General features: G+C 44.3%; 1 protein-coding gene across 8 annotated transcripts in view; it reads left to right on the forward strand.

Annotated features, from left to right (window-relative positions):
• The window catches only part of DNAH6 (dynein axonemal heavy chain 6), a 192,229-nt gene that overhangs the window by 114,031 nt on the left and 60,292 nt on the right, over window positions 1–17,906 (forward strand). For all 8 annotated transcript variants that reach the window (XM_073345870.1, XM_073345872.1, XM_073345871.1 and 5 more), the window contains one exon: window positions 17,661–17,825. In XM_073345870.1, coding sequence (XP_073201971.1) covers window positions 17,661–17,825 — 165 coding nt within the window. The remainder of the gene's footprint in view (window positions 1–17,660; window positions 17,826–17,906) is intronic.

Raw genomic sequence — 17,906 nt, forward strand, 5'->3', positions numbered from 1 at the left:
CATCATGAGAGAAAGCATGAAGGTGCTTTTTTAAGAATTTAACAAGTGGGCAATGGAGGCTGGTAACAAGAGCCAATCAGAGGTGCGAGTCAACATGTTGACAGAGAATGAGTAAGAAGTCAGATGGGGATAGGCTGTAAAGGCCCTCGAAAGTGAAGACAAACAGTTTGTGTTTGATGTGATAGAGAGAGAAGCCAGTGGAGGAATACAAAGAGTGGGGTGACATAGTCAAAGTGACATGCTAGGAAAATGATATTTGCAGCATCCTTCTGAATAGATATGAGCAGGACAAGATTGCATTTGTCAAGGCCAAAGAAAAAGATGTTGCAGTAATCAAGATGTGAGATGATGAGAGCCTGGAGGAGGGTCTTAACTGTATGGATGCATAGGAAAGGCCATATCTTAGAGATGTGCTGCAGAAAGAATCTGAAAGATTGAAATATAACCTGTATGTGATGACCTAGAGAGAGGACCAATTTGAAGATGGCGGCCAGGTCATGGGCCTGAGTGACAGGCAGGATGGTGTTGCTCACAGTGAACAAAAAAGGAGATAGGGCAGAGGGCTTGTGGAAAAAGATTCAGAACTCTGTTTTAGCTACCATGTTGAGCTTGACTTGATGGTTAGACAGACGTGAGATGTCAGAAACACACTTCTTCGAGTGATGGTCCCTATCTGCATAGATACATGTGTGCCCCATGCACCTGAGTTTGTAATTTTTTAGTCAGTAGTGTCCATTGATCCTCACATGCGCCATAACTGTCCTCATGCTCCAAACTGAGTGTGTAAGGGATGGTGTGGACCAACACCTCTCCAGTTCTTTCTTATCACCGCATGGTCTAAGTCAGAGCTCATACAGGTGGTCATATGGCACAAGGCATCTGGGAGTCCAGAATGCATATCAATTTACTAGATCTCAGGGTAGTCCATCAAGTCTGTAATGCATTCTTTCCACTCATCCAATCCCAATGTTCAAATAATGTCAACATAACTATAAGGACAACATAACAACTGTCTTCTATATAAACAAGTAGTGGGGAACGAGATCCCTTCCTTTTTGTATAGCGTCAGTTAACATCTGTAACTGGTGCAACCACCATCACATAACCCTTTCAGCAGCATGTTTACTAGGGGTGCAGAACTCCCTAGTGGACAGTCTCAGCAGATTTTTCCATGGACCACAAATGGGAGATTCACAATTCAGTTCTAAACAAGGTCTTCACCCAATGGGCAATGCTGTCCTGGGACCTTTTTGCCTCACATGTGAACAAGAAACTTCCTCTATACTGCTCCAGAGCAGCCCTAGGCAAGGTCTCAAAGGGAGATACACTCCAGCTACCACAGAAGGTTCACCTGAGGTATGCTTTCCCTCCCATTCCATTAATACTACAGGCCCCATGGAAAATCCATTAAGATAGAGCTCAAGTCATCCTCATTGTGCCTAACTGTCCAAGACAGTTAAGGTTTACAGATCATGGAATCATAGAATATCAGGGTTGGAAGGGACCTCAGGAGGCCATCTAGTCCAACCCTCTGCTCAAAGCAGGACCAGTCCCCAGCTAAATCATCCCAGCCAGGGCTTTGTCAAGCCTGACCTTAAAAACCTCAAAGGAAGGAGATTCCACCACCTCCCTAGGTAACTCATTCCAGTGCTTCACCACCCTTCCAGTGAAAATTTTTTTCCTACTATCCAACTTAAACCTCCCCCACTGCAACTTGAGACCATTACTCCTTGTTCTGTCAAAAGATCTACTGAAGCTCTCAGCTCAGCTGCCCATAAATGTCTGCCCATTTCTGGACCTCCTAACACAACATAAGGGCACTTTCAAGCATGCAATCTGGAACCACTGCAGCCTGGTATTTGGATGGTCACTGGATGGTAAGAGCGCTTGTGTTTCAGAGTGATGCAATCCATCCTTAACCACAGAAGGAAAGACTCTACTAGGATATGTTATTCAGCTAAAAGGAGGTGTTTCTCCTCTTGGGCTCAACAATGCATTATTGCCAGAATCTGCTGGGTTCTCTGCTATCCTGAAATATTTACCCATAAGTCTTTGGATGTCTCATTTAGTTCTCTTCAGGTTCATTTAGCAGCAATCAGCCCTTTTCATCCTCCTGTTGATAATCACACAATCTTCACTCATCCTGTTAAACTAGATTTTTGAAGGGGCTTCTTAGACCGTTTCCACCACTGGTGAAGTTCGCACCCCAGTGGGACCTCAATTTTGTTCTTTCATCTCTCAGCAGACCTCCCTTTGAACCTCAAGCCACATGCTCTGTGGCCCATCTGACTATGAAAGTGGCCTTTCTAGCTGAAAGCATGCGTGGTGGACCCGAGTTTCATAAGAGTCAAAGCATCCATTTACTGGTATTGTTTCCAAAACCACATGCCTCAGTTGAAGAGAGGAGACCGCATTCTCTGGATGTCTGAAGGGCACTGGCCACTTGATCTCTATTTCATCCTTCTGTGAAAGTGGCCTTCGCAGTAGCAATAACATCAGCCAGGAGAGCTGTTGAATTACAAGCATTATTAGCCAAACCACCTTATACTGTCTTTCATAAGGATAAAATCTCTATGAAATCTCACCCTAAGTTTTTACCAAAGGTGGCTCCAGAATTTCAATTAAATCTATCACATTGCTGCTGTTTTCCCTAAGCCATATGCAGAGCATGTAAAGCAGAGCAAAAGCTCCATTCGTTGGATGGACATTCCTGCACAGGCAGGAATGTCTGTGAGGGGAGAGCTCCTGCCTCATACTGGGAATGAGGGGCGATCAACAGGTTATCTCAAGTGCTTATATACAAATGCACAAAGCCTTGGAAACAAGCAGGGAGAACTGGAGGTCCTGGTGATGTCAAGGAACTATGACGTGATCGGAATAACAGAGACTTGGTGGGATAACTCACATGACTGGAGTACTGTCATGGATGGTTATAAACTGTTCAGGAAGGACAGGCAGGGCAGAAAAGGTGGGGGAGTAGCACTGTATGTAAGGGAGCAGTATGACTGCTCAGAGCTCCGGTACGAAACTGCAGAAAAACCTGAGTGTCTCTGGATTAAGTTTAGAAGTGTGTGCAACAAGAGTGATGTAGTGGTGGGAGTCTGCTATAGACCACCAGACCAGGGGGATGAGGTGGATGAGGCTTTCTTCCGGCAGCTCACGGAAGCTACTAGATCGCATGCCCTGATTCTCATGGGTGACTTTAATTTTCCTGATATCTGCTGGGAGAGCAATACAGCGGTGCATAGACAATCCAGGAAGTTTTTGGAAAGCGTAGGGGACAATTTCCTGGCGCAAGTGCTAGAGGAGCCAACTAGGGGGGCTCTTTTCTTGACCTGCTGCTCACAAATCGGGTAGAATTAGTGGGGGAAGCAAAAGTGGATGGGAATCTGGGAGGCAGTGACCATGAGTTGGTTGAGTTCAGGATCCTGACGCAGGGAAGAAAGGTAAGCAGCAGGATACGGACCCTGGACTTCAGGAAAGCAGACTTCGACTCCCTCAAGGAACGGATGGCCAGGATCCCCTGGGGGACTAACTTGAAGGGGAAAGGAGTCCAGGAGAGCTGGCTGTATTTCAAGGAATCCCTGTTGAGGTTACAGGGACAAACCATCCCGATGAGTCGAAAGAATAGTAAATATGGCAGGCGACCAGCTTGGCTTAATGGTGAAATCCTAGCGGATCTTAAACATAAAAAAGAAGCTTACAAGAAGTGGAAGGTTGGACATATGACCAGGGAAGAGTATAAAAATATTGCTCGGGCATGTAGGAATGTTATCAGGAGGGCCAAATCGCACCTGGAGCTGCAGCTAGCCAGAGATGTCAAGAGTAACAAGAAGGGTTTCTTCAGGTATGTTGGCAACAAGAAGAAAGCCAAGGAATGTGTGGGCCCCTTACTGAATGAGGGAGGCAACCTAGTGACAGAGGATGTGGAAAAAGCTAATGTACTCAATGCTTTTTTTGCCTCTGTTTTCACTAACAAGGTCAGCTCCCAGACTGCTGCGCTGGGCATCACAAAATGCAGAAGAGATGGCCAGCCCTCTGTGGAGATAGAGGCGGTTAGGGACTATTTAGAAAAGCTGGACGTGCACAAGTCCATGGGGCCGGACGAGTTGCATCCGAGAGTGCTGAAGGAATTGGCGGCTGTGATTGCAGAGCCACTGGCCATTATCTTTGAAAACTCGTGGCGAACCGGGGAAGTCCCGGATGACTGGAAAAAGGCTAATGTAGTGCCAATCTTTAAAAAAGGGAAGAAGGAAGATCCTGGGAACTACAGGCCAGTCAGCCTCACCTCAGTCCCTGGAAAAATCATGGAGCAGGTCCTCAAAGAATCAATCCTGAAGCACTTGCATGAGAGGAAAGTGATCAGGAACAGCCAGCATGGATTCACCAAGGGAAGGTCATGCCTGACTAATCTAATCGCCTTTTATGATGAGATTACTGGTTCTGTGGATGAAGGGAAAGCAGTGGATGTATTGTTTCTTGACTTTAGCAAAGCTTTTGACACCGTCTCCCATAGTATTCTTGTCACCAAGTTAAGGAAGTATGGGCTGGATGAATGCACTATAAGGTGGGTAGAAAGCTGGCTAGATTGTCGGGCTCAACGGGTAGTGATCAATGGCTCCATGTCTAGTTGGCAGCCGATATCAAGTGGAGTGCCCCAAGGGTCGGTCCTGGGGCCGGTTTTATTCAATATCTTCATAAATGATCTGGAGGATGGTGTGGATTGCACTCTCAGCAAATTTGCGGATGATACTAAACTGGGAGGAGTGGTAGATACGCTGGAGGGGAGGGATAGGATACAGAAGGACCTAGACCAATTGGAAGATTGGGCCAAAAGGAATCTGATGAGGTTCAATAAGGATAAGTGCAGAGTCCTGCACTTAGGACGGAAGAACCCAATGCACAGCTACAGACTAGGGACCGAATGGCTAGGCAGCAGTTCTGCGGAAAAGGACCTAGGGGTGACAGTGGACGAGAAGCTGGATATGAGTCAGCAGTGTGCCCTTGTTGCCAAGAAGGCCAATGGCATTTTGGGATGTATAAGTAGGGGCATAGCAAGCAGATCGAGGGACGTGATCGTTCCCCTCTATTCGACATTGGTGAGGCCTCATCTGGAGTACTGTGTCCAGTTTTGGGCCCCACACTTCAAGAAGGATGTGGATAAATTGGAGAGAGTCCAGCGAAGGGCAACAAAAATGATTAGGGGACTGGAACACATGACTTATGAGGAGAAGCTGAGGGAGCTGGGATTGTTTAGCCTGCAGAAGAGAAGAATGAGGGGGGATTTGATAGCTGCTTTCAGCTACCTGAAAGGGGGTTCCAAAGAGGATGGCTCTAGACTGTTCTCAATGGTAGCAGATGACAGAACGAGGAGTAATGGTCTCAAGTTGCAGTGGGGGAGGTTTAGATTGGATATTAGGAAAAACTTTTTCACTAAGAGGGTGGTGAAACACTGGAATGAGTTACCTAGGGAGGTGGTAGAATCTCCTTCCTTAGAGGTTTTTAAGGTCAGGCTTGACAAAGCCCTGGCTGGGATGATTTAACTGGGAATTGGTCCTGCTTTGAGCAGGGTGTTGGACTAGATGACCTTCTGGGGTCCCTTCCAACCCTGATATTCTATGATTCTATGATTCTATGTAAACAGAGTTCTTTTGTTCTATCTTGACAGAACCGCGCACTTCAGAAAGTCTCCTAAACTGTTTGTAGCATATAGAGAAAAGGACCAAAGATGAAGCTGTTGCAGTGCAAACAGTCTTTAACTGGATTTCCACATGTATCAAACTTTGTTATCAGGTGACTGTAAAGACTCTACCTGATAAAATAATGGCTCATTTGATGAGAGCTTGATCCACTGTGATGGCCACTCTCAGGACATTTGTAAGGCAGCAGCCTGGTCCTTCATCCACACATTCACTGAGCAGTACACAATTGAACAGGCTTTCAGACACAATGCAAAATTTAGCAGAATTGTCCTGCAATCACACGACTCCTGGTACCCACTTCCAGCAAGGGTCACTGCTTGTGGGGGGTTGGGGGGAGAGGTCATCAGCAATAAAATATATGTATACAGCTCATCATTAGAAGCAGAAATGGTTACTTGCCTGCACAAAGAAAAGGAGTACTTGTGGCACCTTAGAGACTAACCAATTTATTTGAGCACAAGCTTTCGTGAGCTACAGCTCACTTCATCGGATGCATACTGTGGAAAGTGTAGAAGACACATAAATTGGTTAGTCTCTAAGGTGCCACAAATACTCCTTTTCTTTTTGCAAATACAGACTAACACGGCTGTTACTCTGAAACTTGCCTGCACAGTAACTGGTGTTATTCCAGATGTGTTGTCTGTATACATATTCTATGACCTAACCCCCATCCCCGCTACTCAGAGTCTTTGGCATCGGGCTCTGTAGGTGGCAAAAGAACTGGTTTTTGGTTGAGGCAGCCCCCCCCCCCCCCTTTATGCCCTCAGTTGCTGGTGTGAGGATACACAGTGGATGTGCTCACACCAACAGTGGAATATGTATGCAAACTACACATCTTGAAGAATACCATTTACTATATAAGTAAGTAACTAGGGCTGTCAATCACAGTTAACTCATGCAATTAACTAAAAAAAATTAATCGCACTTATAACAATAGAATACCAATTGAAATTTATTAAATATTTTTTGATATTTTTCTACATTTTCAATATTGATTTCAATTACAACACAGAACACAAAGTGCACAGTGCTCACTTTATATTATTATTTTTTATTACAAATATATGTACTGTAAAAAGGATAAAAGAAATACACCTCTTCCCTGATATAACACGGTCTTACTGCGTTATATGTGAAACCACGTTATAGCGAACTTGCTATGGAGGGCTGGGTAGGGAAAGCTGTGCCTCCCCAAACAGCCTGGCCCCGCCCCCATCCGACCCCCACCTACTTCCCGCCCCCTGACTGACCCCTCAGAAGCCCCAACCCATCCAACCCCCCCCTGCTCCCTGTCCCCTGACCGCCCCCCGAGACCCTCTGCCCCTTATCCAACCCCCCAGCCCTGGCCCAGCCCCCTTAACACGCCACTCAGAGCAGCATGTCAGAGCCATAGGTGCCGACTCCCTGGGTGCTCCGGGGCTGGAGCACCCTCAGAGAAAAATTGGTGGGTGACAGAGCACCCACGGCAGTTCCTCGTCCTGCCCCCCCGTCCCAGCTCACCTCCGCTCCACATCCTCCCCTGAGTGCACCACCACCGCTCCGCTTCTCCCCCCCCGCCCCCCAAGTCTTGCCGCGAATCAGCTGTTTGGCATGGCAAGCCAAGGAGGGATGGGGGAGAAGCGGAGTGGCGGCGTGCTCAGGGGAGAAGGCAGAGTGGAGGTGAGCTGGGGCAGGGATCGGTTCCTCTGCACCCCCACCACCCCGGTTACTTGCTGCGGCCCCCCCCCCACGCCCCCCCCAGCTCACCTCCGCTCCACCTCCTCCCCTGAGCACATGGCCCCTCCACTTCTCCTCCCCTACCTCCCAGGCTTGTGCAAGCCTGGGAGGGAGGGGGGAAGAGGGGAAATGCTTTACCGCATTATATCCGAATTCGAGTTATATCGGATAGCGTTATATCAGGGTAGAGGTGTCGTATTTTTTAGTTCACCTCATACAAGTACTGAAGTGCAATCTCTTTATCATGAAAGTGTAACTTACAAAGGCAGATTTTTTTGGTTATATAACTGCACTCAAAAACAAAACAATGTAAAACTTTAGAGCCTACAAGTCCACTCAGTCCTACTTCTTATTCTGCCAATCGCTAAGACAAATGAGTTTGTTTGCATTGACGGGAGATACTGCTGCCTGCTTCTTATCTACAGTGTCACCTGAAAGTGAGAATAGGCATTCACATAGCACTTTTGTAGCCAGCGTTGCAAGGTATTTATATGCCAGATATGTTAAACATTCGTATGCCCCTTCATTCTTCAGCCACCATTCCAGAGGACATGCTTCCATGCTGATGATGCTCATTAAAAAAAATAAGGCATCAATTACATTTGTGACTGTACTCCTTGGGCGGGGGGGGGGGGGGGGGGAATTGTACATCTCCTGCTCTGTTTTACCTGCATTCTGCATATATTTCATGTCATAGGAGTCTCGGGTGATGACTCAGCACATGTTCATTTTAAGAACACTTTCACAGCAGATTTGACAAAACGCAAAGAAGGTACCAATGTGAGATTTCTAAAGATAGCTACAGCACTTGACCCAAGGTTTAAGAATCTAAAGTGCCACCCAAAATCAGAGAGGGACGAGGTGTGGAGCATGCTTTTAGAAGTCTTAAAAGAGCAACACTCTGATGCAGAAACTACAGAACCCGAACCGCCAAAAAAGATCAACCTTCTGCTGGTGGCATCTGATTCAGATGATGAGTCAGTCTGCACTGAACATGAACATGTGTCAGTCTGCACTGTTTTAGATCGTTATCAAGCAGAACCCATCATCAGCATGGAGGCATTTGCTCTGGAATGGTGGTTGAAGCATGAAGGGACATGTGAATCTTTAGCGCATCTGGCACATAAATTGCAATGCCAGCTACAACAGTGTCATGCGAATGCCTGCTCTCACTTTAAGGTGACAAGAAGCAGGCAGCGTTATCACTTGCAAATTATAACCAACCTTGTTTGTCTAAGTGAATTGGCTGACCAAGAAGTAGGACTGAGTGACTTGTAGGCTCTGAAGTTTTATATTGTTTTATTTTTGAATGCAGGTTTTTTTGTACATAATTCTACATTTGTAAGTTCAACTTTCATGATAAAGAGATTACACTAAAGTACTTATACGAGGTGAATTGAAAAATATTTTTTTTGTTTTTTACAGTTCAAATATTTGAAATAAAAAATAAATATAATGTGAGCACTGTACCCTTTGTTATTCTGTGTTGTAATTGAAATTAATATATTTGAAAATGTAGTAAACATCCAAAAATATTTAAAATAAATGGTATTCTATTGTTGTTTAACAGCACGATTAATTTTTTTAATTGCATGATTAATCATGATTAATTTTTTTAATCGCTGGACAGCCCTATAAGTAACCATTTCTTCCCATAACATCTGCATGATGAATTTCTGAACTGGCAACACTTTCAGTGCAACACCTTATTTTCTAAGAGCAAATTTTTAATGTATATCCTCTTTCATTCTGTAGAAAGATGTCCATCAGTATCATAACTTATGTCTGTTGATGGCCAAAGCACAAAACAAAAGCTTTAGCACAGTCGTGATGTGTGTTTGGAAGCTCATATACACAAGCACTCAGAAAATCACCTTTTGTTTCCTTTCATTCACAATGTGTACAAGCAGAATCTCAAAATAGTCTCTGGATAGATAATTAAAAGGTTTATCAGGAAGGCATATACAGCTTCTGTTAAACCAGATATTTTTTCCTATTTCATATTATGCTCTGGTTCCACCAGAAGTTATTGGATTAGAAGCAGGCATTATTGGGTGAAATTCTGTGTTATACATAAAGTCAGACTAGATGAGCACAGTGATCCCTTCTGGTCTTAAAATCATTGAATATCTAGCAGCCATGTTTTGGGCAAAGGTCCTTAGTAAACTCCGAAGAAACTTGCAAAGCCACAACGTAGGTATAACTCCTTGTGTTTCATAAAGCACTGTAAGATAGCTGTTCAGGAGTTTAATGCATTTCTCCCCACCCCAAAAAAGCCTCCATTTCCTAACACCAGAGCATGGATTATGTATCTTTATACTCATCTTTTCTTTCCCTCTGCCTGAGAATCTTACTAATTGCCACGTCCCTGAGTAAAGGGCCAGTATACATGTTAGGATGCAGGATGGGAAAATTGTTACCTTTTAAAATTATTTTCCTTGATTAACATCTTCGCTAGTCTGTCACACAACAAAAAATACATACATAACTGAATGGCATGTTTGATCTGGGTGCATGTTTCAGAATTCATTCAGACCTAAGTGAAGTTCAAGTTAGAATTTTACGGACAATTAACCTTCTTTGAGAAATTATTTATATAGATTTGGGAGTACATGATGAGGGGCACGACCGAGTGAGTAGGTTGCTAGGCAATGAGCTCAGCTACCGAAGGTGCCACTGCAGAGGGGTTAGCACTGAATAAAGGACTAATGGAGATATTAATAACAGAAAGGAAATGATCATATAATACATTTTCCATTCTGCCCACCCAGAGTTGATTATGCCCTAGGTAGGATTCAGTGAGTTTAAACTCAGAACTTTTTGAGTAAAATATCCCTCCCCTAAGCGTAAGATTTTATTGTGCTTGAATAATTCAATACTGAGTTAATTTTTAAACTTCAGACTTGCTATAGATTTGTTACTAGGCCTGGCTCAAACACACTTTTTCCCCCTTTCACAAGCACTGAAATCAACCATGACAAAGTGTCTGTGGCTATAGCCCATGTATTTTGACAGTGGTGTCACAGAACTGTAGTTTATTCAGCAGGAATAACTGTCCAATTTGTGAGTTACCCAGCAATTTCTTTGAAAGTGACAGCAGCACATACAATTAATTGTTCATGGATATATTAAGCTTCAAGTATCAAGGGGTAGCCGTGTTCATCTGTATCCACAAAAACAACAAGGAGTCCAGTGGCCCAAATTAATTGTGTTAAATTTGCAAATGAATTTTAGTTCTGCAGTTTCTCTTTGAAGTCTGTTTCTGAAGTTTTTTTGTTCAAGTATGGCTATGTTTAAATCTGGTATAGAATGTCCAGGAAGATTGAAGTGTTCTCCCACTGGCTTTTGTATGTTACCATTCCTGATGTCCAATTTGTGTCCATCTTTTACATAGAAAATAAAAGAATAACTAAAATAAAAGAACTAAAATTAATTTGCAAATTTAACACCATTAATTTGGGCTTGAATAGGGACTGGGAGTGGCTGGCTCACTACAAAAGCAATTTTGCCTCTCCTGGAATTGACACCTCCTCGTCAATTATTGGGAGTGGACTCTCAGAATCATAGAATATCAGGGTTCCAAGGGACCTCAGGAGGTCATCTAGTCCAACCCCCTGCTCAAAGCAGGACTAATCCCCAACTAAATCATCCCAGCCAGAGCTTTGTCAAGCCTGACCAGAAAAACTTCGAAGGAAGGAGATTCCACCACCTCCCTAGGTAATGCATTCCAGTACTTCACCACCCTCCTAGTGAAAAAGGTTTTCCTAATATCCAACTTAAACCTCCCACACTGCAACTTGAGACCATTACTCCTTGTTCTGTCATCAGCTACCACTGAGAACAGTCTAGATCCATCCTCTTTGGATTCTCCTTTCAGGTAGTTATCAAAGCAGCTATCAAATCCCCCCTCATTCTTCTCTTCCGCAGACTAAACAATCCCAGTTCCCTCAGCCTCTCCTCAGAAGTCATGTGTTCCAGTCCCCTAATCATTTTTGTTGCCCTCCGCTGGACTCTTTCCAATTTTTCCACATCCTTCTTGTAGTGTGGGGCCCAAAACTGGACACAGTACTCCAGATGAGGCCTCACCAATGTCGAATAGAGGGGAACGATCACGTCCCTCGATCTGCTGTCAATGCCCCTACTTATACATTCCAAAATGCCATTGGCCTTCTTGGCAACAAGGGCACACTGTTGACTCATATCCAGCTTCTCGTCCACTGTAACCCCTAGGTCCTTTTCTGCAGAACTGCTGCCTAGCCATTCGGTCCCTAGTCTGTAGCTGTGCATTGGGTTCTTCCGTCCTAAGTGCAGGACTCTGCACTTGTCCTTGTTGAACCTCATTAGATTTCTTTTGGCCCAATCCTCCAATTTGTCTAGGTCCCTCTGTATCCTATCCCTACCCTCCAGCGACTGAGGTGAGGCTGACTGGCCTGTAGTTTCCAGGATCCTCCTTCTTCCCTTTTTTAAAGATGGGCACTACATTAGCCTTTTTCCAGTCGTCTGGGACCTCCCCCGATTGCCATGAGTTTTCAAAGATAATGGCCAATGGCTCTGCAATCACATCCGCCAACTCCTTTAGCACTCTCACATGCAGCGCATCCTGCCCCACGGACCTGTGCTCGTCCAGCTTTTCTAAATAGTCCTGAACCACTTCTTTCTCCACAGAGGGCTGGTCACCTCCTCCCCATGCTGTGCTACCCAGTGCAGTAGCCTGGGAGCTGACCTTGTTCGTGAAGACAGAGGCAAAAAAAGCATTGAGTACATTAGCTTTTTCCACATCCTCTGTCACTAGGTTGCCTCCCTCATTCAGTAAGGGGCCCACACTTTCCTTGGCTTTCTTCTTGTTGCTAACATACCTGAAGAAACCCTTCTTGTTACTCTTAACATCTCTTGCTAGCTGCAATTCCAGGTGTGTTTTGGCCTTCCTGATTTCACTCCTGCATGCCCGAGCAATATTTTTATACTCTTCCCTGGTCATTTGTTCAATCTTCCACTTCTTGTGAGCTTCTTTTTTGTATTTAAGATCAGCAAGGATTTCACTGTTAAGCCAAGCTGGTCGCCTGCCATATTTACTATTCTTTCTACACATCGGGATGGTTTGTCCCTGTAACCTCAATAAGGATTCTTTAAAATACAGCCAGCTCTGCTGGACTCTGCTGCTCTCCTTTCTTCCCTGTGTCAGGATCCTGAACTCGACCATCTCATGGTCACTGCCTCCCAGGTTCCCGTCCACTTTTGCTTCCCCTAACTCTTTCCGGTTTGTGAACAGCAGGTCAAGAAGAGCTCTGCCCCTAGTTGGTTCCTCCAGCACTTGCACCAGGAAATTGTCCCCTATGCTTTCCAAAAACTTCCTGGATTGCCTGTGCACCCCTGTATTGCTCTCCCAGCAGATATCAGGGTGATTGAAGTCTCCTATGAGAACCAGGGCCAGCAATCTAGTAACTTCCGAGAGTTGCTGGAAGAAAGCCTCGTCCACCTCCTCCCCCTAGTCTGGTGGTCTATAGCAGACTCCCACCACGACATCACCCTTGTTGCTCACATTTCTAAACTTAATCCAGAGACTCTCAGGTTTTTCTGCAGTTTCATACTGGAGCTCTGAGCAGTCATACTGCTCCCTTACATACAGTGCAACTCCCCTCCTTTTCTGCCCTGCCTGTCCTTCCTGAACAGTTTATATCCATCCATGACAGTACTCCAGTCATGTGAGTTATCCCACCAAGTCTCTGTTATTCCAATCACATCATAATTCCTTGACTGTGCCAGGACTTCCAGTTCTCCCTGCTTGTTTCCCAGGCTTCTTGCATTTGTGTCTAGACACTTGAGCTAACTCGCTGATCGTCCCTCTTTCTCACTATGAGGCAGGAGCCCTGCCCTCTTGCACGCTCCTGCTCGTGCTTCTTCCCGGTGTCCCACTTCCCCACTTACCTCAGGGCTTTGGTCTCCTTCCCCCAGTGAACCTAGTGTCAAAGTTTGACTCAGACTCACAATTTATCAGACCACTCTGTTTTATTAGCAAAGCTGCTCTGCTAATACATTTAGAAGTGAGCCCCCTGAGTGGGGCTTGTGTCTTTTAATTTATACAGTTTTTTGGAGAACAACTTACAGAGAAGTTACAGACAAAAGAAGAAAAAGATTTTAGTCACCACCCTTCGAGATCCCTGAGACCAGTCATGTATCTTCAATTACCTGCCACCCTTAACAATCTCCTTTAACAGCTTCCAGTTAACTTAACTAACTGCCCTTCACACCTTCCATTCTGATGCCTGCTTCTTAGTGCTGGCTCTATCTTAATTGCTTCTCCATTCAAAAGCTAACTGTCCCTACGTGTGCTCCCTCAGATACTTTGTAACATGTTTTGGCATGCCCTCTCATATACAATGTATCCAGCATGTCCCCTTATACAACGTTATACTTATACAATGTTATACTTCCACACTAGTTTAAAGCCCTCCTCACTAGGTTAGCCAGCCTGCTTGCAAAGATGCTCTTCCCTCTCTTCGTTAGGTGGAGCCCGTCTCTGCCTAGAACTCCTCCTTCTTGGAACACCGTCCCATGGTCAAAGAATCCAAAGCCTTCTCTCTGACACCACCTGCGTAGCCATTCGTTGACTTCCATGATTCGACGGTCTCTACCCAGGCCTTTTCCTTCCATGGGGAGGATGGACGAGAAGACCACTTGCACCTCAAACTCCTTTATCCTTCTTCCCAGAGCCACGTAGTCTGCAGTGATCCGCTCAAGGTCATTCTTGGCAGTATCATTGGTGCCCACGTGGAGAAGCAGGAAGGGGTAGCGATCCGAGGGCTTGATGAGTCTCGGCAGTCTCTCCGTCACATCGTTTATCCTAGCTCCTGGCAAGCAGTAGACTTCTTGGTTTTCCCGGTTGGGGCAGCAGATAGATGAGTCAGTCCCCCTGAGGAGAGAGACCACCCGACCACCACTACCCGCCTCCTCCTCTTGGGAGCGGTGGTCGTGGAACCCCCAACCCTAGGACAATGCATCTCATGCCTTTCAATTGGCGAGGTCTCCTTCTGTTCCCTTCCCTCAGATGTATCACCTAGTCCACTCTCTGCATTAGTACCTGTGGAGAGAACATGAAAACGGTTACTTACCTGTATCTGCATTGCTGGTGCATGGACGCTCCCCTTTCTTCTTCTGGAGGTCACATACTGCCAAATTTCTTCACCGTCCTCCTGTCCCCACAGTGCGGCCTGCTCTGAATCTTCAGAACTTTGTGTCTGTAGAAGCATATCCTGACCTCTGTCCAGGAAATCTTCAGTTTCTCTTATGCAACGCAGGGTCGATACTTGTTGCTCCAGACCTTGAACCTTCTCTTCCAATATGGAGACCAGCTTGCAACTTTGTACAGACAAAGTCGCTTCTGTTCTGTGGAAGAAAGACAAACATGGCACATCCAGTGCAGGTCACAACAGCTGAACACCCCCCATCCATATTACCTTCCTTCTACGAGCTTCCTCAGGAGTTGTAGTGACTACTCAGTGAAGCCGGCAAGATGTAAGCCTCAGTGGGCTCTCCCCAGGCAAACTCCCTCTGTTAGCCTCTCTGCTGTTCGCCGCTCAGCTGGTTCGCAGCTGACTAGCTTTTTATAACAGTCAGGCCCACTCAAGGCTCACCTGGAACAAAGCACTCCCAATTCACACTTTTCAAACCACCAGTCAAGCACACGGTCAAACTGTCCCCACAACAGACACTCAGATACTCACCAACACAGCCTCCCTAATGCAGCCCTTAGCGTACCTCCTTTCAGACAGCTCCCAGGCAAACTCCCTCTGTTAGCCGCTCTGCTGTTCACTGGACTCCATCCACCCTGACTGAATTGGCCCTGTCAGCACTAGTTCTCCACTTGTAAGGTAACTCCCTTCTCTTCATGTGTCAGTATATTTATGCCTGCATCTGTAATCTTCACTCCATGCATCTGAAGACGTGAGGCTTTTACCCATGAAAGCTTATGCCCAAATAAATCTGTTAGTCTTTAAGGTGCCATCAGACTCCTTGTTATATTAAGCCTCAGTTATAATATTTTCATTTGGCCCACAGACAGATATTTCTTGAATCCCATAGGCATGTCCAAGAAGCTATTCCTAGTTCCTCTGGCCCAAAGCTGTAACTTTAAGCAGTCAGTACACATTGACTCGAGACCAAGGTTCTGATTTGAGTAGCCATCAGGATCAGTAACTGCAGGAAAGAAAAAGATATGCATAAGTGAATCTCCACCAATGTATTGTATGTTTGTCAGTTTTCAATACCCAAGGTAAAAATTCAAAGCTGTATTCATTGGCATGATATATATGGCACTAGGATCTGATGATTCATGACTCACTTGAAAATTCAAATGTATTTCTTTATTTCGATTTATTTTCTTACTTTTTATAAATGTGCCTCTTAAAAATCTGTATGCTCGTTTAAAAAAAAAAAAGAATCAGCAACACCATAATATGTCCCGTAGCTAATGGATAATAGAAAACATGGCTTTGTTTGCATATTAACAAATGTAAACAAAAAGTCCCATACCCAATCCAAGAATTCCCAAGATACACTCAACCGTTCCTTTCAGAAAAGTGCAAGGTGAACAGATAGGCGCCCTGCACTTTGCCATGAAAGTCAGCAGATCTGGAAATGACAAAGGCGTGAATAAATGTACTGAGATCCATGTCCAAAAAAAAAGTCTCATTCTTCTCAGTGAGTCTACATGAAAAAAGCACTCTTGCCCATCCTTGCTATCTGATCATCCAGAAACAAACACTGATCCAATGGAACCCCCATATCTTCATGTCAACTATGAAAAAAATAGTCATATCCTCTAAACTAAGGGACAGATGTCTTCCTTGCATTTTTCTGTGACTGAATGCTATATGCATCTCAGCAAACAATTTGATTATGTGCTTAACTACTTTGCTAAATACAATAGTAAGCACACTTTGAAGTCTTCTGTTGAATTAGGACAATAATTCTGCCCAGTTTACTGTTTCTGGTTCCCATAGTATGATGATTTTCTGTCTTGACTGTAACCAGTCAGAGATATAGGAAGAATGGGGCACCCTGGGCCCATAATACAGATAATAAAGGGTAGTGAGAGTTGGCAAGAGAATCCCGTTATTGGACACAACCCTGTCAGGTGCTGAGCACTCTCCAGCAAAACACTTAAAGCACGTGCCAAAGTTAAACTTAAGTGTAATGCAGGATTGGTCTAGAGTGCTCAGTATTCTCCAGGATTGAGCCCACTAAGTCTTAGGAAGCAGATGTGTATGGGTCCTTCCCATATTTTGATCAAGTTTTGAAAATAACGTTTTCATTACCATTCTGTTTCTAAAGAGACATGACTGTTTTTTAAATGTCTCGTGCCTTTTTTTTTCCCTAATGTACCATAATGAAACGTGGTTGAACATATGCAAATTATGTACAGTGAATTTGGAATTTTGTGACCCAAAAAAAAAATTAGGCCCAAATCCTGCAGAGACCTTCGCATGTACATAACTGTATGTACCTGAGTAGCCCATTGACTTCAGTGTGACTATTCATGTGTATGAAGTTATGTCTGTGTTTAAATCGTTGTAGGATCAGGGCCTAGTTTTGTACTTTCAGTTCTCATGTAAGTAAAGAATATTTTCTTCTATCTCTGTGTGTTTGCTTTAACACTGTCTAAATTCTGTTACATCACTGATTTGTGCTGTGAGATAGTTCTGCAGTAAAACATGTAGGCTTTCTCTGGTTTAAAAAACAATGCATAATTTGAAGTGTGTTTAATATCCATGGGATTTGGGCACATAACTCTGTTAGGCTCCTTTGAAAATCCAGCCATATCCTATAACAAAAACTAGGAAGGCAGAGAGTAATAAGTGAACAGAAGAATATCATTGGGACCATCTTTTTGTTCTGTGTTTGTTCAGCACCTATCACAATGGAGTCCTGGTCCATGACTATGGTCCTAGCCACTACAAAAACAATGAGGCGTCCTTGTGGCACCTCAGAGACTAACAAATTTATTGAACCAATACAGGTTTCAGAGAAACATGCTTATGCTCAAATAAATTGGTTAGTCTCTAAGGTGCCACAAGTACTCCTTTTCTTTTAGCCAATACAGTAATACAAATAATAAATAATTATTTTTATTATTCTCCTTGCATAGAGTGGAGAGTGTTAATTTAATTTTGCATTTTAGTAATGAAGTATTTCAGTTATCAGTTACATGTACAAAATACCTTAATCTGGTTTCTTTTTCTAAAGCTGAAGGAAATCTTGGACCCTGCACTAGAGCCTGTTCTTTTGAAGCAGACCTTTGTTACTGGTGGAAGAATGCTTATTCGCCTTGGAGATTCTGACATTGATTATGACAGAAACTTTAGGTTCTACATGACAACTAAACTACCAAATCCACACTACCTTCCAGAGGTATGATGCAGCATTCTAAATTCATGTCATACAAACCATAATCAATATTACTAGAAGGACATTATCAAATTATGTTGGCCC

The sequence above is a fragment of the Lepidochelys kempii genome, chromosome 5 (genome assembly GCF_965140265.1).
Source record: "Lepidochelys kempii isolate rLepKem1 chromosome 5, rLepKem1.hap2, whole genome shotgun sequence".
Classification (NCBI taxonomy): Eukaryota; Metazoa; Chordata; order Testudines; family Cheloniidae; genus Lepidochelys; species Lepidochelys kempii.